At 40.2% G+C, this 20,932-nt stretch overlaps 1 protein-coding gene and 1 long non-coding RNA gene across 15 annotated transcripts in view; one reads left to right on the forward strand and one right to left on the reverse strand.

The window, feature by feature from the left end:
• Nucleotides 1–20,932, forward strand: part of APBB2 (amyloid beta precursor protein binding family B member 2) — a 364,010-nt gene that overhangs the window by 173,428 nt on the left and 169,650 nt on the right. For all 14 annotated transcript variants that reach the window (XM_059923127.1, XM_059923130.1, XM_059923126.1 and 11 more), the window contains one exon: nt 1,144–1,959. In XM_059923127.1, the coding sequence (XP_059779110.1) occupies nt 1,144–1,959 (816 nt within the window). The remainder of the gene's footprint in view (nt 1–1,143; nt 1,960–20,932) is intronic.
• LOC132365973 (uncharacterized) lies at nt 6,660–19,385 on the reverse strand. Its single transcript, XR_009503321.1, has 4 exons — nt 19,296–19,385; nt 7,767–7,893; nt 7,016–7,170; nt 6,660–6,751 (listed from the first exon to the last, which is right to left on the reverse strand). It is a non-coding gene; the product is annotated as an uncharacterized LOC132365973 (long non-coding RNA).

Genomic DNA, 20,932 nt, shown 5'->3' on the forward strand with positions numbered 1-20,932 from the left:
GTACAATTTCAGGAATGTTGGGAGCTGTGCTTTGGTTCATCTACTGCTGGTGTAGAGCCCACGGAGGTCTCTGGAGGGCAAGGTATCAGATAAGAAAGAAGTCATTCCTCATAGACTGAGAAATCTGAAACCTTAGAAATTCTTGCTGATGAATTTTTATTCCCTTCTAGTCTGAGAAACCTTTCTCTCTTCCTAGCAAGAGACACATGGAACAAATCACTGATGGTGTGAACAATATTTGAGATAAATGCAACTGTCAGATAATTTCCTAGGAGTTCTGCAAGGGCTTGTGGTGACTGCAAACCCCTGAGTCTGTGTGTTTTTTTTTTTTTAATTAATTAATTTATTTATTTATTTTTGGCTGTGTTGGGTCTTCGTTTCTGTGCGAGGGCTTTCTCTAGTTGTGGCAAGCGGGCGCCACTCTTCATCGCGGTGCGCGGGCCTCTCACTATCGCGGCCTCTCTTGTTGCGGAGCACAGGATCCAGACGCGCAGGCTCAGTAGTTGTGGCTCACAGGCCCAGTTGCTCCGCGGCGTGCGGGATCTTCCCAGACCAGGGCTCGAACCCGTGTCCCCTGCGTTGGCAGGCAGATTCTCAACCACTGCGCCACCAGGGAAGCCCCCAGAACACTATTTTTAAACATGGTGAAGAAAAATTACCTTGGATGTATGGTGCTTCATTGAACAGTGACCTTTCAGGTTAATTAAGAAAGCTGGAGCCCCAGAGGATTTTTGAGCAACTTTTTTGTTGCCTGAGGGAACGACAGAATAGAAATGTGGTGTAAATGTTTAGAAAGGGGATGATTTGCAAGGTTGTGAAAAAGCGAAGACCAGCTGCTGGAAGAAAATGCTTTTATATGATTTCAAAAGAGAGATACTTTTTTACTTTAAGTAAAATTTGGACCCTCAGACCTCCTAGCTTTTCTATAAATTGGCTTTTGTGTATCCACATTAAGCCTTTTATTTGCTCCTGTTTAATGTATGAGCAAACGGTGAAAAGAGAGGAAAATGGGTCCGTTCTACAAAACTGCAACGGAAGCATTGGTTCTTGCAATTTTCTGTACAGAAATGTTTGCTCACTCTCTATGCTAAGTAGTTTTAATCATGCCAGGCGTCTAATGACCAGTTTTCTTTTTTTTTCCAGCTGACTCAGGTGTAGACACTTCGGCAGTGTTTATGGCCAGCAGCGGAACGACAGACGTCACGAATCGGAATAGCCCGGCCACACCACCAAACACCCTTAATCTCCGTTCCTCCCACAATGAACTGTTGAACGCTGAAATAAAACACACAGAAACCAAGAACAGCACACCCCCGAAATGCAGGAAAAAATATGCACTAACTAACATCCAGGCGGCAATGGGCCTCTCGGATCTGGCCGCACAGCCCCTGCTGGGAAATGGCTCTGCCAACATCAAGCTGGTGAAAAATGGAGAGAACCAGCTCCGGAAGGCTGCAGAACAAGGGCAGCAGGACCCCAACAGAAACGTCAGCCCCACTGCAGTCATCAACATAACTTCTGAGAAGTTAGAGGGTAAAGAGCCCCACCCACGGGATTCCTCGGGTTGTGAGATTTTACCCTCCCAGCCCCGAAGAACCAAGAGCTTCCTGAATTACTATGCAGACCTGGAAACCTCAACCAGAGAACTCGAGCAGAATTTGGGCAACCAGCATGGGGCTGTGGAAGAGAAGGCCCAGCCAGGCCAGAGCCAGGCCTCCACCGTCGTCGGGAATGGCGACTTACTGCTGCAGAAACCAAACAAACCCCAGTTCAGCCCTGAAGATGGCCAGATAGCCACCATATCATCCAGCCCGGAGACCAAGAAGGATCATCCTAAAACAGGGGCCAAAACTGATTGTGCACTCCACCGGATCCAGAACCTGGCACCGAGCGACGAGGAGTCCAGCTGGACGACCCTGTCCCAAGACAGTGCCTCCCCCGGCTCCGCAGATGAGACAGGTACCTGGGAAAGGTGTAGCCTACGGTGGCACTTTCTTTTGGTGTTTTCCCTTATTGATGGAATTAATCTCTACACTGACCCCCTCCCCCCAAATTTTCATCTGCTGGTAGAGAAGAACATGGGCCTCTTGGGGTAAAATTGGGCAATTTGTGTGAAAATATCATTAGATTCCTCAGCGGTTTCATTTTGATTCATACATAAATTGTTTGTCCCAGGAAGCATTTTTGTAAAAGAAATAGCTCCCCGGTGTTAAGTACAGTAAAACATCACCTATTTAGCAACTATACTGCCAGTGGTTAAGTGAACTATTTCTATATACTGTCTAGAAATACTGGGTTTTGTTAAGGAAAATAATAAAAGGGAGAGACTTGCCGGGGGCAGGATATAACCTGAAAAAGAGAACCAACTCTTTTAAAATTCTCAGAAAAAACTGATTTATGCTCAAGCTAATGAAAAGTTTAAGGTTTAAAAAGTTGAAAGTCTATTCATTAAAGACATTTCCCTTTTGACCTTTACTGGGGAACATTTTATTAGCCTTGTTCAAGTGATATTTGAAAGTGAGAAAGTAGTGTTTCTTTTAACATATATTTAGAAGTTTTGGATTTTAACTAGTCTAGTTGAGACCAGTCTTTCCTGACTTTTGTCTATATTTTGTAACATCTTTGGATTTTTCAGAGGAGTGAAAATTGTCAGAGAAATGAACAGGGTCCTAAAAATCAGCTACTTTTAATCTTATCTTCTCATAGCCCCTATTTTACTGATCCTGAGACTAAAAGACTGGAAAACTGTATTGTGTCTGAATTCACTGTAAGCAAGCACTCACAAAGGCTTATTTCTTTAACCTAACCCTGCCTGTGGTGGATCCCAGGGCTCTGTTAATGTGATACAGATGTAACAGATAGAACCACCAGGGAAGGAACTGACATTTTCCCCACCTATAAGGCAGAGAAATTACAAGGACTACAGGTGGGAAAAGAGGAGAAAGTAAGATATTAACTTGTTTAAAAAAAAAAAAATGTTTTTGAAGCGCCCTTTAAAACCACAGTGCTTTAAATGATAGATTTCATCAGCCTCCTGTAGCTGGATATGGCAGAAGGGAGGTTGAGATGAGCCCATTTCATCTCAGAAATGCCTGGATCTGCACATTATTGGAATCGTAATTATGTATAGTAATGTCACTGAGTTCACAACTCTCTATTACTTTTCACATTTAGAGACTTCATATCCTGTAGCCGATGGACACTGTCACCTGCTAGTGTTTGAATCTATATAAATGGCTCCTTGAGTGTCTCATATTCAAACTCAACCTCGTGTGTTCAGCGCCCTCCACTGAGGCCACACTGTCTTCCTCACGTCATGGCAGCCTTTCTGCTGCTCTTCCAGGCCCTGTGCTCCCTTTTGTAGCTACATTTTAAATTTTACTGAAAGGTATTAAGTAACAGTAAAGTCTCCTCGGTTCCTCACTCTGGCCCCCGTTTTTCCAGGGGCAACCACTACTTCTGTTTTCGTTTTTTTTTTTTTCCAGAAACCATTTTAGGCATATACCCACATTTATAATAAATATTAAAATTTACCCAAATTTTATAATGATATTTTTAAAGAGTCCTTACCATTTAGAGATACATACTAAAATATTATAGTATAATATAATATACTATACTGTTGTATATGGGATTTTGCCCATAAGCTGATCCTTGTTAAAGGTGGGTACATAAGGGTTTATTATTCTGTTCTCTCTCATTTTGTATGTTTAAAAATTTCCACAGTAAAAATTAAAACAAGAAAAAAAATGACACATTACATTGTTTTATAAATGCTTTGCTTTTTCCACCAAAGTATATATTTTGCAGATCACTTCATATCAGGATATAGCATTTTTCTACCTCAGGCTGAATTTAAGTATTAAGCATGCTGTTCCACCCTCTTCAAGCTCCATGATTTATTTAATGATTCCCTCACTGCTGAGTGTTTAGGGTATTTCTATCCCTGGCCCCTTCGCTTATTGAGTGCTGGTGTCAATAAGGGCTGGTGGTGAGCACCAAGTTTATTTTTTATTTTTAGAGATTTATTTATTTGGCTGCATCAGGTCTTAGTTGCAGCATGTGGGATCTTTTGTTGTGGTGCTCAGGCTTCTCTCTAGTTGTGGCGCGAGGGCTTCAGGGCGTGCGGGCTCAGTTACCCCACTGCATGTGGGATCTTAGTTCCCACACCAGGGATCGAACCCGCGTTCCCTGCATGGGAAGGCAGATTCTTAACCACTGGACCACCAGGGAAGTCCCAAGAGCACCAAGTTTAAACTGCACCTGTGCACTGGCTTGGTCCACTGCCACTCTCTCCAGGGGACCTTTCCAGGGTCCCCTCGGCTCACCACTCATTTGCTCGGTGTCCTGGTGTTACTTGCTGCTGGGGTTTCTCTACAGAACCCATTACAGGGCTTGGCATGTGACGTGAACTGGATTAGAGTTTTCTGACATGTTGAGAGGATACATTCATTTTTCATTCTTAAAGTCGCTTTTGAAGACCTTGAGTTTTAGAGTAAGGATGGCAGTATGGTGATGGCCTGTAATGGCTAGCTAAGGATAGACATTTTGAATCAGATGTGCTTGAAAAAGTGTGTTAGCTATGACCCAACTCTCTAAAGCTGTGAGATTGAGTTTTTTACAAACGTTAGAAGCCATCCCTTCAAAAGCATCACTTCGGGATCTTTATTTCAGCCTAATGCAATGCCTCAGAATATTAATAATATTTGGGAATTCTTTTGGAATTTCCTTAGAGCCACTTGTGAACTCCAACTGAAAAGACACCTCTTTACTTCATGATCACACAGATCACATAAATTAGCGAGTAAAATAAAATAATTGATTATTCAGCATTGGTATTTTTTTTTGAGTTCATCTTTCCAGTGAAACATACTGTTAGTGTTCACAATGATCACAGTCTTTTTTTTTTTTTTTTTTTTGGCCACACCGTGTGGCACGTGGGATCTTAGTTCCCCGATCAGGGATCGAACCCATGCCCCCTGCATTGGGAGTGCAGAGTCTTAACCACTGGACTGCCAGAGAAGTCCCACAGTCAATTTGAATTAAACACTTCTAATGGTGAAATCATTATTATATATGTTTTATATAGTATATATGAGTTTTATATATATATATAAAATAAACACAAAATACTAATTGTTGAAAGAAAAGAAATAAGAGCAAGTATTTTGTAAGATACTAGTATGCAGCACCATGGTACATATATACATATATACAAAGTGTACATACTTGCTTATACACTGTGTGCTAAGCAAATATTCATCACAGTGGTGTATGTTGTATGACTAAATCTTGACCCAGTTATCTTTGGATTGTAGACTGTGCTCTGGGGAGCCTGGAAAAATAAATAGACTCATTTCTACCTTAGGGACACGCTTTCCAAGTTAGAATGCTATTTATAAAATAAAATGCACTGCCCAACCCAGAGATTGACCATTTTCTGTTTCCCTTTCTTTCTGAATCGCCCAGGCCAGCATGTTAGTAACTTTCTTTGCACAGTCAATCATGTATATATGTTTCTCCTCTTTTCCTCCTATGTCGCCTGTCCTTTGAGAAGCAAGAGGTTATTAGAAGCGGGGGGCGGCGGGGAAGCATCAGCGGAATTACTGAGTTTCATAGGAATTTAGAAAAGTTCAAAAGAATGCCCTGACCTGGATTCTAAAGGAAAGTGTTGCATTATTTTGGTACTTGAAAGTGGGAACTTTAAGTCTGTTCAGGTTTTGCCAGAGATGCAGTCCCCTCAGTGGCCCCAGGTAAGCATGATGGCTCAGATGAATATAGGTTGGTCAGATTGTGTGTAGTCTTTCCATTTAATCACCTGGTGTTTTATGTTTGCTTCATGAAAACTTTGGAAAGACACAACATTCTCATACTACCTGGGTACCGAGTTTGTACCAACAGGTAACTTAGGTTTAATTTGGGGCTTAATAAAATTGAAGATACAAAGTATGAAACTGGGTGGATCTTGTGGAATAGCCATTTCAAAATTAGGTTCATTACTAAAGTGTACAAAGGCAGAATATACACTGAGAAAATCAAATCTAGATGGTGCGACAGTGGGCCCAATGCTGCATTAATTTATCATTGAGAGGATGGGCTCTAGAGTCAACTTCCTGAGTTCAAACCTCAGCTGGGTTCCATGTAGGCAATTTGCATAGCCTCTCAACTGTGAAATGGGAGTGCTGGTAGGGTTTTAGCATAGATCTGTTGTGAAGATTAAGTGAGAACATCTTTGAAGAGCTCTTAGAACAGTGTCTGGCATACAGCAAGAGCTTAATAAATATTAGTGCTTATCATTATTAGTGATAATCATTACCAGTACAGCAGTGGGATAAAAGTTTACTTCTCTCTTAATTACGGATTACCTATATTTTGGGCTCTGATTTTATTACATATTAAAAAAAATTTTTTTAATTGGAGTTTAGTTGCTTTACAGTGTTGTGCTGGTTTCTGCTGTCCAGTGAAGTGAATCAGCTTTATGAATACATATATCCCCTTTTTTGGATTTCCTTCCCATTTAGGTCACCACAGATCATTGAGTAGAGTTCCCTGTGCTGTACAGCAGGTTCTCATTAGTTATGTATTTTATACATAGTGGTATATATATGTCAATCCCAGTCTCCAAATTCATCCCACCCCACCCCCCCTTTCCACCCCTGGTCTGCATACGTTGGGCTCTGATTTTAGTTAGGACTTTCTGCATCTTCTAAGGGCAGCGATTGGTTTGTCTTCATCTTTGTGCTGTCAGTGCCTGAAATATAGCAGGTAAACTTAGTAAATGAATAATGACTAATTGAATAAAAATGGAAGCTATCTACATATATCCCCAAATGGCCCTGATGTATTGAGTAAATCATTTAATATTATATTTTAATTGATGTCTGATTTTGATATTGGGTACATAATTTGAACTTAATTGATGATATTGCCTCACAGTGCGGGGGGGATACTGATTAACAAATTACTGGGGAAGGCATTGAAATTCTGGGTGCCAGGTCTCGTCTGTGATACTCACTCACACTCAGGTGGCCATGCTGGGACTTGAACCAAGATCTTTGGACCTAGCATCCAGCGCTTTTCCACTGTATCGTAGTTCTGAGACCTAGGCTCGTGGCACCAGTGGCTGAATACATCAGACTTTGTCCACTTCAACTAGATTATCCTGATAATCTGAAAGATAGAAAATTGTATTTTAGAGGACCTTTCCATTCCTGTAAACAATTGAGTTTTAGCTCAAATTTCAGCTCCTCTGTGAAACCTTTCTAGACCCTCTGAGCTGTTGAAAGTCCTTTTTCTGTACCTCAAGGAAATATTTCCAATTCTCTGTTATCACATTCCTCTCAGCAGTTTGTAACCTTACTGGAAAGTTTTTGTTTAGACTTGGAGCTCCATGAAAGTGGGAGCTAAGTCTTCATTACGTGTGGATGTGAACCTCTTCACACAGTACATAACACGTAGTGACAGGCTCCCTAAATGTTATCTGTTTGCTGGTTGGGTAGATGGAGCTGGACCACAAACATGCATACTCTGAGGTTTGCTACATCAGTACAGCTATAGAAATAGAAAAGGTAAGCACAACTTGTATAAAATAATTGTTCAGAGCACCTGGATATGGTGATTCTTATTTGTATTCTAGGCTCCAGGGAGGGACGAAGGGTTGGGGCCAGTAGTTCAGTGTGTCACAAACGTTCTTTGTATTTGAGTTTTTAAGTCTGCAAGCCAGAATAGCCAGGGTTAAGGAAAAGGACCATTTTGTTTTCACTTACCTTCACACTTTGCCTTGCATTGTAAGTTGAACCATGTTGCTGGAGAGATTGAATCCTTTGCTGTCTTAAGTTGGTTGGTTTCCAGTCTTGAGGCCAGCAAAGTGGAACTCTTTTGCAAGTTGGATAGCTGGTGAGGGCAAAAGCCAAGGCACAAACCTAATTATGTCAACACAATTGGCAGCACTAATTATTTCTGGCCTTAGCTAGCTTAAGAGTGTTAGAGCTTTGGATAAGTTTATATTATTAACTTTCCGAAACGTCTTCTAAGTGTTCATTTTATGTCAAATGGATTTTGGTAATTTCAACCATAAATTATTTTTAAATTGCTTTTTGAAAGCTCCCATCCCTTTAAAAAAAAAATTCCAGGATATAGAAAAGACCCAGTGTTCAGCTGGTTTGTCCTGCTGAATTAATTTTAATCTTTTAAACACCCTTTAGTGATTCACTAGCCTTCTTGTCTTGTCTTCTCAGTTGAGCGTTCCCTGATGTGACAGGAGGAATTCAAGAAGACAGATGTGAGATGTTTCCAAAATAGCTCGGACACATAGTTCTGGGATGGATGGTGTGATTTCCAAATTAGATTTTAGTACCTCGGGAGTAAGATTTATAAAAAGATTTTTTATCTCACCTCATGAACTTAAGGAAGAAAATGATTTTGCTCAATTAATTATTTTTGGAAAGTTCTAGAAACAGTTTATATTCAGTTAAATGATAGGATAGGTTTTGGTTGCCCTCCATTATAAAGTATTATACTAGGTACTTCAGGGTACACAAAAAAAAGAATACAGTGCAATGAGTGGCAACAAAAGTCTACCAGTCTAGTAGTGAACACAAGACCATTGATATATTCAAGATGCAACCAGGAAGGAGCCATGAGATGGTGGAATGTTGTGGGGTAGGGAGAGCTTAGAGGAGGAAGAAACTTTGACTGGGATATGGAAGCTCAGGCATCGAAGTTATCTGTGCTGGAGATTAAATAGGTTTTCAACAGATGAAGATGTGGGGAGATCATTGCCCTTCAGAGCTGTTAAAAAAGTAAGGAGTCCTTTTCTTTTTTAAAATTAATCACTGAAGAAGTGTAATTCATGATTTTTTTCCCCCACTCTTATGTCTGCTTTACTGGGATCTTGAAAATAAAAATTTTAGAACCTGGTTTGGCAGGTTGCTTGGCTTCTGGGGAGAGGGAGGGGACAGAGACAGAGTGGCTGCTTAGGAAATGCCTGGATAGAGTCCTCCAGTAGTCCTGTGTGAAGTGCTCCCAGAAGTGCCAGTGATGCCTACTTGGAGGAGGGCATGTCGCCTCTAAGATTGTGACTCAGTGGGATCATAGAGACAAAAATACTACCAGCCACTTGCAGAAATTTTCTGGTCAAATTTCATCATGAACATTCTGCCCTGACCCACTGTCCTCACAAAAGAACCTTAAGTGAATAAACACATAGAGAGATTTACGGTTTTAAAAGCCAAGAGGCTATAGCAACATCCAGATAGTCGGCAAGCTTAAATGTGTCTACGTTTATGGGGAGCTGAAATGGATCTGCAACTTTACCATGATTTTCACCGAGGGGTAGTATCCATGGAAGTTAACAACCATTCAAGAGTTTGTGGGTTTGTTCACCATTGCTTTGTTTTAATTCATCCATTCATTTTTTCATTTGTTAATTCATATATAGGTACACATGCCAATTATTTTTTTAATGTCTACTCTGGGGACTGTGCTAGGTGCCCCAGACATAGAAGTAAATTAGAACCAGTCTGTGACCTCAGATAGCTCACCTACAGTTTCCTGTCTCCATGGAAGACATCCCCACTGTCTGAAATGCGTCCCTGGGTTCTTTGTCCCATTTCACACGGCATGCCTCAGGAAGTACGGAAAGATAAAGCCCATCCCCAGATCCTGGGCAGTGTAAGTTTCCAAGCAAAGAAGAGAAGAAGATGTTTAGATGTTATATTAGTTTCTCAGGGCTGCTGCAACAAATTACCATACACTTTGTTTTAAGCCTCCCGTGGTGGCGCAGTGGTTGAGAGCCCGCCTGCCAATGCAGGGCAAGTGGGTTCGAGCTCTGGTTTGGGAAGATCCCACATGCCGCAGAGCAACGAAGCTCGTGTGCCACAACAACTGAGCCCGCATGCTACAATAACTGAAGCCCGCGTGCCTAGAGCCCGTGCTCCACAATAAGAGAAGCCACCGCAATGAGAGGCCTGCCCACCACAGTGGGCAGTGAAGAGTAGCGCCCGCTCGCCGTAACTAGGGAAAGCCCACGAGCAGCAGCGAAGACCCAATGCAGCCAAAAATAAATAATAAAATAAATAAATTGATTTAAAAAAAAATACCATACAGACTTAAAACAAAGAAATTTATTCTCTCGCAGTTCTGGAGGCTAGAAGTTTGAAATCAAGGTATCAGCGGGCTTATTCACCCTCTAAAGGCTCTTTCCTTGCCTCTTCCAGGCTTCTGGTGGGTCCTGGCAAAGCTTGGCATTCCTTGGCTTATAGCTGCATCACTGCAGTCTCTACCTGTGTCTTCCCATGGCCTTCTTATAAGGACAACAGTCATTGGATTTAGGGCCCACCCTAATCCAGTATGGCCTCACCTTAACTGATTATATCTGCAAAGACCATGTTTCCAAATAAGATCACATCCTGAGGTTCTGAGTGGATATGAATTTTAGAGGAATACTGTTCAACCCAGTACAGATATCTTCGTAGATAATTCCTTAATATCTGCAACACAGAGGAGATGTGAAAGGATATTTGCAGAAATTTTGTGTTTAAATTTTTCAGGAAGGAAAGTTAATACTTGCAGATATTGTCAGAATTGATAAATGAATAGAGTATGCTGCAAAGGACCTCAAGATAGTTTTGGTTGCCTTCATCCAAATTCTTCTATGGGGGAACTTAGTGTGGACCTGATACTGGTGAATCTGAAACTATAAACCCAACTGAGATTGGGAATAAGTATGGGAAGGGCAGGAAAATGTGATAAAGACACTGTAAAGCTTCACATTTAGCAGTTCGGCTTGGTTCTGAACAGGATAGCTCAGGGAACTTGGCAATACGGGGATGGTGTTATTCCTTTGGATCAAAGCTTAAAAACAGACAGGCGGGGATATCAGCAACAGCCATGCTTTTCTTACCTCTGTTTAAGAGACATTGCTTACCAAACATAGAGTATGTTCTTAGGAGCTATGCAGAATATAAAAGAAAAAATATGACCCTAAATTTAGGGCAATGCAAAGGCAATATGATGCCATGAAAATTTCAGAGATCACAAATGCACAGGGGAGCGCTGGGAATGTTGGGGAGTGCGCAGGAAGCCTGCAGACAGGTTTTGTCTAGCAGGTGATGTTTTGAATTAGATGCCAATGCTTAGAAATTGGGAGCTTTTACATAGAAATATGGGTTTCCCCTTTCTTTTCTAAATCCAGAAATCTCATAACACTGGGCTCAAATGCCATGGAGGCCCCAGTCAGCGGCAGCCCTTTAGATGGGGTCCTGCCTTCTGGGGCTCAAGGCATTAGGCCTGTGGATTCCTGCTCTAAGTGTCGGCCATCACACACATGAAACTATTAGAGTAGAAACAACTAGGCTAAAGTTGGGCTTGCCTGTTACAGCTGCGTGCAATGTAATGCTATAGTAGCAGCACGCTTGCACCTACAGACTTCTTTTAATCATAGGCATCCTAGTCTCAGTCTCATGCCTTCTGGTAGAATTATAAAGTGTGACCTGAACTGTGAAGCAAAACATGCTTGAAAATTCCAAAGCCATCTTTAGATGACTTCTCCGAGTTCTCCATCTGTTAATCTGGTTAGAGGAGGGAAAACATTAGCTTTTCAAAAGCTAGGTTGTAGGTGGTTCATAAATTTTGTGCTTCAAGTCTGGCTCAGTTGATACACTCAGTTTGCTTTCATACATGTGAGGGTAGTTACCAATTACCCTTATAATTTTTATATTGTGTTTCCCTTTCAGATCCCTTGGGTTCAAAACTGAAATAAAATCTTCCTATTTGAACAGATTTGACTAGAAAATTGAATCATTAAACTATTAGAAAATCATATGTGGTCAGCATTCCATGTGTAAGGGTCAGAATGTGAGAGGACGGGATAACTCCAGCTCTAGAACATTGTTGTCAGTATCTAAGAGAGGAGGTGATATTTATTACTACGTGAGCTTTCCTTTTTTTCCCTTTTTGTTTTGCCTTCTATAGATTTACTCTTGAATATGATTGAGTTTAATCTTTGCAAGGATTCTTCTTTAATATCATTAAGGACATTGTTAGGTGATCATTCTTCTTCCTCAGCATAATTTGAAGAAGTCTTCATATAGAACTGTACTGAATTGGTACACCTAGGATATTATAAAGGTAGATCTCCATCCTGTAAGTGGCTTGTTTAGGAAGCTGATTTTGGTCTGTTATTTTTTTGTTACCAGGACACTTTTTTTCTCATACACATGGTAGTGTACGTGATGGTTAGGTATACAAGATGGCTGGCCCATAAAAGCCTACTTAGACATGTGGAATAGTATCAGTAGAACTGTAGGACCTTTTCTCAGCATGTTCTAGAAGAAAAGGTGGTCATAGTTCTATGTGATTTTGTCAGAAAGTGAGAGAATGGAGATGACCCCCAACTCCAAACCATTGGGAAAGGGTTTTGGGAGGTGTAGCGAAGGAAGTTCAAGGGCTGAGGGTGGTGAGTTAGATACCTGGTAATTGAAAGCCTCCAGGGACACTTCTTTGTAATGGGGTAACTCCTCAGTTCCTACTTTTCTGTTTCTACTCCAGGGATGTGTCCTTTGGGGGACCTTTGACCAACATTTCCTTTCATCCTTTGCTTACTATGGACAAGGAAGACATTCTATGACCTCCTGCCTTTCCTTTTCTTTCCCCGGAATAAGCATCAGCTTCTTTTCAGTGTTCCCTAGTGTCTTTCACCTTTTAGTCGATGTCTTGTGCCTCTGTCTCTTGTTTATTTTTCCTCCACATGCTATGCAGTAAGAGCCCTGAGTCAGTGAATGGACTCTCTGTATAATGTATCAGAGAGAAGCATTTTCACCTCAGGTCCGTTGTTATCTTCAATGTAGTTAAGCATTATTGGGTTGGTAAAGTCTGGACAGTTTATTTTTAGTAAGGATGATAGGTTAACCTTCATCTACTCACATACTTTCAGCTGATGAATGTCTGCTGAGTTCCTAGTATGTGCAAGGAACTGAGCTAGTTCTCTGGGTGATTCCAAGATTGAGGCATAAGCTTTCCTTCAAGGAACTCAGAGGCTCCTTCCTCAAGATTATTTTAAATCTCTGTCTTACCACTTTCTGGGCTTTAGAGTCAAACATTCTGACTCATCCCAGTTCCATCACTTTCTTAACCTCTGAGTCCCAAGTTTCTTATCTCTAAAGTGGGAATAATAATAGTACCGACCTTATAAAATTGTTGCTTAAAGCCCTTGGTGCAATAACTGGCTCACAGAAAGCATTTTTTGAAATGTTAACTATCATTATAATTATTGTCGTATCTTTGCTATGAGATTGAAACCTTCTTCAGGATATAAGCTGTTTTGCCTTTGTTGTTGTTGTCTTTAATCCCCAGAAATGACTCCATTTGATGGGTACTCACGTTTAAGTGAATGATTAGCATAATAGGTAAACTGTATTATTTATACTAGGAGTGCAACAAATTAAAGGTAATAGTTTACGTTCAAGAAGTTCACAGTAATTAAGAGGATGCATAAATCCTCTGCTTCTCAAAGTTAATGTACAGGAAAATCTCCTGGGGATCGTGTTGAAATGTAGATTGTGATTCAGTAGGTTTGGGCTATGGCCTGAGATTCTGCATTTTTAGCAAGCTCTGTCATAACTCTGGTGTTTGACCGCACGCTGAGTAGTAACACCGGACTGTAAACCACAGGACGAAGCGTCCAGTTTGTTTTATTCACTGCTTTATCCGGAGCACACAGGATAAACAGTGCCTGGTTTACACTTGTGTTAAAAGAATAACATAAGCATACCTCAAAACATAAGTAGTTGGTACCAGCTAGATTTTTGCCAAGTATGCAGAACAGGTCAGGGTCATAAAGTTCCAGATAAGGTATTTCTTGACCTGGAGGGCTCATGATGCAAGAAGAGGACAAAATTGAAAGACAAATGGAGTTTGGAGAAATAAAGAAGTGGTGGGCACACAGAAAAAAGAAACTGGAAGAAATCAAAAGAAGAGTTTGCTCTAAGGCGCTGTTCTCAAACTTTTTGGTCTTGGGGACCTCTTTACACTTTCAAAAATTATTGAGAACCCCAAAGGTCTTTGCTTATGTGGATTATATCTATCAGTGTTTATTGTTTATTTATTTAGAAATTAAAACAGATATTTTAAAAAGTTACTTATTTAAAAAAGAATAAGAAACCCATTAATATTAACAAAACAGGATGTTTTGTGAAGCACAACCTTTTTCCCAAAGCCAGCAACAATTTATGACAGAAGTGATAATTGTTTTATTTATTTGAAACTTTCTTTAATGTATGGCTTAATTGAAGGCATCTGGATTCTCTTATCTGCTTCTACCTTTAGTGCGTCTTAGTAAATTGTTTTGATTAAAGTAGATGAAGAAAATCCTTCCTACCTCTTACAGATATATAGGCAGAAATAGCCTTTTCAGGCAATTATGGATATTCTTTTTTTGATGTTACACCAAAACTTGGTAATTGGTAGTTTCTTAAAGGTTAGTTACAATGTAGCATCTGAAACCACAATAGTAAACTTTTTTGTACTGTGTTATATTAAAATCCATTGGTCTATCATACATAATTTTGTAACATCATTGGCAATTTGGAAAATGTTGGTTCAATGAGTTATGAAGATCTTCCAAATGTTGACACATTTCATTATACAATGTAAAAACATTACATTTGTTAATCTTACCACTCATCTCATCAGAAAAGTCATTAATTATTGGGAAGCTGTCAAGCTCTCAGTGGTGGATATGAGTTTTTCCAAAATTCTAGTTTTTGCTTGAAAGCTCACATTTTATCATTGGCAACACATACTGTCAGTTGTTTTCCTTGAAGTGACAGGCTCACCTCATTTGTTTTGAGAAAATGCCTGCCTGGTACCCAAGTTCGAATAACCATAGTTTGTCTGTCAGTGGTTCTTTCAAGTAAAAAGAGTGCTGGTTCCACATGCTTTTCCTTGAAACAACAATCATACTTTTTAATGCAGCAGAAGTGCTCTATGCATAATTACCTGAAAGAAGCGTATACAAGGGTTGAGATTTAATAAAATTAATAATTTTTACTCCTTCAACAAGGACATTCTTAGGTGAAACTGGCATTGGTTTTAGTAGGAGTATGTAGTGTTAGGGAATACAGTAATTACTAGTATAATTTGTGCCATTTTCTTGCTTTGTGCTGAGATGCCAGCAATTTTATCTGTATTTTTTGCATCCTATCAGTTAAATGTCAGCTCAGTGAAAAAGACTATAAATAACATCTTAGTATTATGAAAATAATGTTGACCTCAGAGATCCCCTGAAATCCCCTTGGGGAACTTTTGCTCTCCATGAGAGGGTTAGTGCTTCCAGCAGTTTTGTTGGAGAGGAGAGTCTGTGAAGGATAATTGTGAGAGAGGTCAGATAGGTAGGTGGAGGCCAGATTGGAGAATGCTAACGCTTAATTGTGAACTTGCTTTTGTTAGCGAAACATGACTGATGGTTATGAGAAAAGAAGTGCCATTTGCAGGGTGGAGTTTGAAGACGGTATATCTGACATTGGCGCCTAGAATATGTCAGAGGGTCAAATGAGGCAAGCAGTTATGAGAGTTTCACAGCAATCCATTTGAGGCCATGAGGACTGGAGACTAGTAGCTTTAAAAACAGAGCAGAGGTGGAAGAAAGGAAATCTCTAGGATTTAGTGATAGATTAGATATGGGTGATGAGGGAGACAAGAGAATCAAAGATGTCAGATGTTCGGTTTGAAGACTAAGAAAATGCTGGTGTTCAGAAATAGTGAGGTTGGGAGGAGGAATTAGTTTTTGGAGAAGGATGCTGTTTTTGATCTTAGATGTATGAGTTTGTGACAATGTGGGAATAGCCAGGGGGTAATGTCCTGAAGTTAGAGTTGTGGCTCTACTTGGACATAATTCTTCCACTATGTGTAGGACTTTTATATGTTCTTTTGTTGTGTCTAAGTATGTTTTAACCATACTTAGATTTAGAAGAGTGATAGGATAAGGATGGAGTGGGAACATGGGTGTCCTAACCAGGTTGGGTGGTATTAGAGGGTTGCAACAAAAAAAAAAAAAAAAGAGAGAGAGAGAGAGGGAGGGAGGGAGGGAGAGAGAGAGAGAGAAAAGAAAAGAAAAGAAAAGAAACCACTGAAATAGTTAATGATGGTTTGAACCAGTCTGCTCTTTTTTCCCATTTTAAATATTAAACATGGTTTAGCCATACTTCTAGAATAATGGCTAGCTATCTCATTCACTGGTGATTGAGCTGTTAAACACAGGGATGACCCATTCCATTTCTCTTATTTTTACTTCTCTGCAGTAAAGTTAAGGGGCCACAAGCATTCTTTTCCACTCACAAGTTGACATTGTGGGTCTCTTCGAGGTAAGGCGCCCAGCAGTCCTTACCTGAAGTGGTATTCGTGACCTTTCTAGCTTACAGGCTCTAAAATGCAGATCTGTCTCTTAGGGATGGACTCATTTAATCAAATTCATGAGACTGAAATACTACAACAAAAATACCAGTTTAATTTCTGATGAGAATGATCATTCTTCCAGGCACTGGATTTCTTGACATTATACAATCAGCGCATACTCTCAGTGCCAGTGTATTATTTCCTAATTAGAAATAATTATCACACGACCTGATTTGCCCTAAACTACATGACTAGGCATTCTTTCCCTCTAGACAACCACACAGGAAACCCAGACATAAGCAGAAGTTTGCTTGGGGAACATGGTCTTAGCCAAAGGAGAGTCAGATGAAGCTCATGTGTAAATGATATCAAACTGGAATGGCCTGATGTGTCCTGTATTCCCTCCCTGTGGGATGATGCCAAAATGGACCCAGAATCCTTGAATTGGCTAAGATGCTCTCTTGTTTGGAATTTGAGTCTATGGTCTGCTTTTTCTAAGCTACCTAGGTTTCTGACATAGGGTCTGCTTTAGTCCGGGCTTGCCCTTGTGTTAAAGTGCCATGTTCCTTTTAGAGTCAGTACTGATCTGGCCAAAATTTAACAAGAATTCTAATTCTAATGAAAAACATGTGTAAAAATACATCTCCTTTTAAAAAACAATGCTTTGTTTTGTTTTTGGTAGAAGCAGGAGGTGTTCTTAATTGCTGTAGGCGCCAGAAATTAAACCACTGGAAGTCTTTTCTCTGGCTCTTGACCCTGAAATGGGATCTGTGACATCAGCTTTGATGCCACGTAAAGATTGAATATTCAAAATCCCAGCTCTGTCATTACTTAATGGGTGATTGTGGTTGAGTCAGTTAACATCATGCGTTTCCCCCTCCGTAAAATGGGGTTAATAGTAGTACCTGCCTCGTGGGTGGTTGCAAGGATTAAGTGAAGTAAGGCACGTGGAACACTTAGCACAGTGCTGGATGTGCGGTCAAAGAGGGACTAGGGGGCTTCCCTGGTGGCGCAGTGGTTGAGAATCCGCCTGCCAATGCAGGGGACACGGGTTCGAGCCCTGGTCTGGGAAGATCCCACATGCCGCGGAGCAGCTGGGCCCGTGAGCCACAATTACTGAGCCTGCGCGACTGGAGCCTGTGCTCCGCAACAAGAAAAGCCGCGATGAAGAGTGGCCCCCGCTTGCCGCAACTAGAGAAAGCCCTCGCACAGAAACGAAGACCCAACACAGCTAAAAATAATAAAATAAATAAATAAATAAAATTAAAAAAAAAAAAAGATGGCTCATGGCTGGCAAGCTTGCCTTCCACCAGCTTTAAAATCTCAGCTGAGAGAGAATGCCTCTTTAAAAAAAAAAAAAAAGAGGGACTAGGATCATGTACACGAACAAACACAAAATGCTCTCAGATAAGCACCGGAAGAGACGAAAATAGGCAGACAAGGATACAGTTCTTAATAAAGGCCTTGCAAGCAGAAGGCTGGTCTGCTTTCCATCAGGCCCTACAGAGTTTGGTTTGTGAGTCACTGCCCATGAGAATCAGCCTTAATTGAAAGGGTAGGGCAGAGGGGTGGGTCCTGAGGGTGGTGCGGTCCCCTGGGTCTGGGCATCAGCAGGTCTAGGTTCTGCCCTTGACACTCCCAGCCACAAGCCAGGGTTACTTGCACAAGAGTCCCGGTGTTTTTCCCCAGCCATCCCGTACTGCTCATTGAACAATTTTCCAAGTTTGGTTTACTCTTTTCCTCACTACTTATTCATGAGGCATCCCAGAATACTGTCCAGGAGATATCGAACATGTTGTTTAATTATTTCAGAAGAGGAATCTATAGCTGCTAAAATGAACTAAAAAGCTATGTTGATAACCAGTCAGGTGAAGTATCATACTTTTCATTCACAAAAAGGTGTTCTGAGTATTAGCTGCAGAAAGTGTTAGCAAAGATGCTTTATTTTTCATATCTTTTTACTTTGCCACCTTTCACTCTGTAGCTCTCAGTATGAGTTTGTGGTATGTGCATGTGTGGGAGAGAGACAGAGGCAGACAGAGACAGGATAAAACAAACGTTCTCTTGGTTGTAGAGTGCTGTCGCTGGTAGCGTTTATAACTTTCTAGTTCAGACCATCATGAACATTCTCATAGAAGATTCTTAAGAGAAGCCTCAGCCCCCCCTTGTGAAAGGGTAAGATGAGTAGAATCTTCAGCTAAAAAATACCTTCTGTTGTTCTGCAGATTCTAAAAGAAACCTAGAAAACTGAGGGATAAGCTAAATTAGGGAAGGAGAATTTTCAAAGCTGTAAATTTAAAAGCCCATCTGTTTTGGGAAGAGGGGTTAAAAAGTCTAGAGCTTATCTCTACATTTTGCTTCTTTCTCTGCTCATTTGCCAAAAACGAACAAACAAAATCATCTCACTTCAAACTCAGTATCAAGAAGCAGGAGAAAATTGCTGTTGTTAGAACTCTGTGTATATTTTTTTCTGTGTTCTTTGCGTATGTTTTAAAAAAAACATACTATATTATCCCTTCTATATTATCAACTCAAATACATGCCATACTTCATGTTTCCAAATATAGTTTTGTTTTTTGTTTTTTTTGTAAAATAAATAAACAAACAGAATCATTTAGTATAAGTTACTCTGGACCACCATAATTTCATCTGAAGTGTTTTGAAGGTTATATTCTTACACTTAAGGAAAGAACAGGTTAATATCAACAAGGGTATGAATGTTTCAAAATGCATGACATTCTCCAGGGGACTTTTTATCAGTACCAGAAAGCAAAATAAGAAATCTAAAAATCAGAACCTAATTTAAAATGACCATAAATCTGTGCAATCAGTAGACTAAATCTGCCACCCTCCTCTTACTATTCAGAATTCTCCCTGCTTCTTTCTCTTTTTCCCCCACTTACCTCTGTAGAGCATATAAACCCTATTTAAATCTTTGTGAGCTGAATCTCAGAGTCTTTGCTTTCCTTGGCACAAGTGGAAGAGAAGATGCCATATACAGTTTGGAGTAACGTGGTGAAACATAGTTTTAAAATGATGAATGTAGTTTGGGATGAAATAAATCACTATTTAACCTGCATTACTTTGCCCATGTGGATGCACTTGGACCCACCACTCATTTCCTGCATGATGGCATATTTGGACTGGATTCTATCAAGGCGAAGCATTTCCCCCAAGAGCTTGCCATAGTTCTGTCAAGAGCCTTCTGGAAGTCTGAAAGGTTTGGAATGGTAGGCTAATAAAATGCTGAGCTATTTGCTGAGTTCCTTTTTCTTTTTTTTTTTTTTGGTATAAAATGTGGTTATGGCACAAGTGCTTTCATGAGAAATGATTAACTTTGGATGAATTTCACCACTTGTTTTGGGCACTTTTGTAAAATGAACACTTGTCTCAGGTTATACACCTGATACAGCTGGAATGTTCGCGTGATGCTGGGCAACAAACTAGGCAAAGTCTGTCAGTTTTAGGTTAAGTATTATTTTATAAAACAGTTTTTAGAGTTGGGTAAATAGCATGTGTATTTACTGGATTATGAAGAGAAAATGCATTTCTTACTTTCACCGCATTCTGGGGGCGCAGTGGAAAAAGAGTGGTATTTAGAGTCAGGTATATCTAGGTTTCAAATCCCAGATCCGCTTCATTGTTCTGTGTCCTTGGGCAAGTTATTAGGCGTCTCTAAGCCTCAGTTTCTTCATTTATAAAGTGGGCTGATATCACCTTCCTCATAAAGTTCCTGTGGTGATCGAATGAGCTAACAACATGTGGAAAGTGTATGTGCTAAAATATGTGCAAATTGTGTGTATGTGTAAAGTATATTCCTGGCACATGGCAGGAATCAATAAATATCTAGTTTCCTAAAAAATTAGTAATGCTCATTGGTGATTCCTTTGATTTGGTGTTAACATAGGTCTAAGCTATTATTGTAGAGCCAGCAGAATGGAACTTGCACTAGAGTAGATTTTATGGGTCTGAACCCTACTGCTTGCTCTGCCGAATGACTGTCATGTTGCTCAGGCTACCAGTGTGCTGTAAGCTCCTCCTTCCCTGCCTGCCCTCCCCTGCCCCAGTCTGTAAGCCTGGCTCTGTTTAATAACGACATGTTTCAGGCCTGCCTTCAAAGATGGCATTAGGATCCGCATTTCTTTTTAGGAAATCTAGAAACAACTTGCAAATTTTTTTCATTGTCCTTTCTGATATTTGAATATACATCATGATCATATGTATATGTGTTTATAAACCCCACACATTTGCAACATACTAATATACTATGCACATAGATTCAACATACAATAATAGAAATAAGTGGATACAATAACATTAAGTATAAATAGAAGATATACTTTCTTCATAATCCCAGTGGACTATCTTGCACATCTCCCATTTTTTAAAAAATTGTGATAAAACACACATAACACAAAATTTGCCATCTTAACCATTTTTAAGTGTACAGTTCAGTTATATTAAGTACGTTCATATTTTTATGTGACTGTCACTGCCGCCCATCCTTAGAACTCTTGTAAAACTGAAACTCTATATCCAT

Source organism: Balaenoptera ricei, chromosome 5, assembly GCF_028023285.1.
Source record: "Balaenoptera ricei isolate mBalRic1 chromosome 5, mBalRic1.hap2, whole genome shotgun sequence".
Lineage (NCBI taxonomy): Eukaryota > Metazoa > Chordata > Mammalia > Artiodactyla > Balaenopteridae > Balaenoptera > Balaenoptera ricei.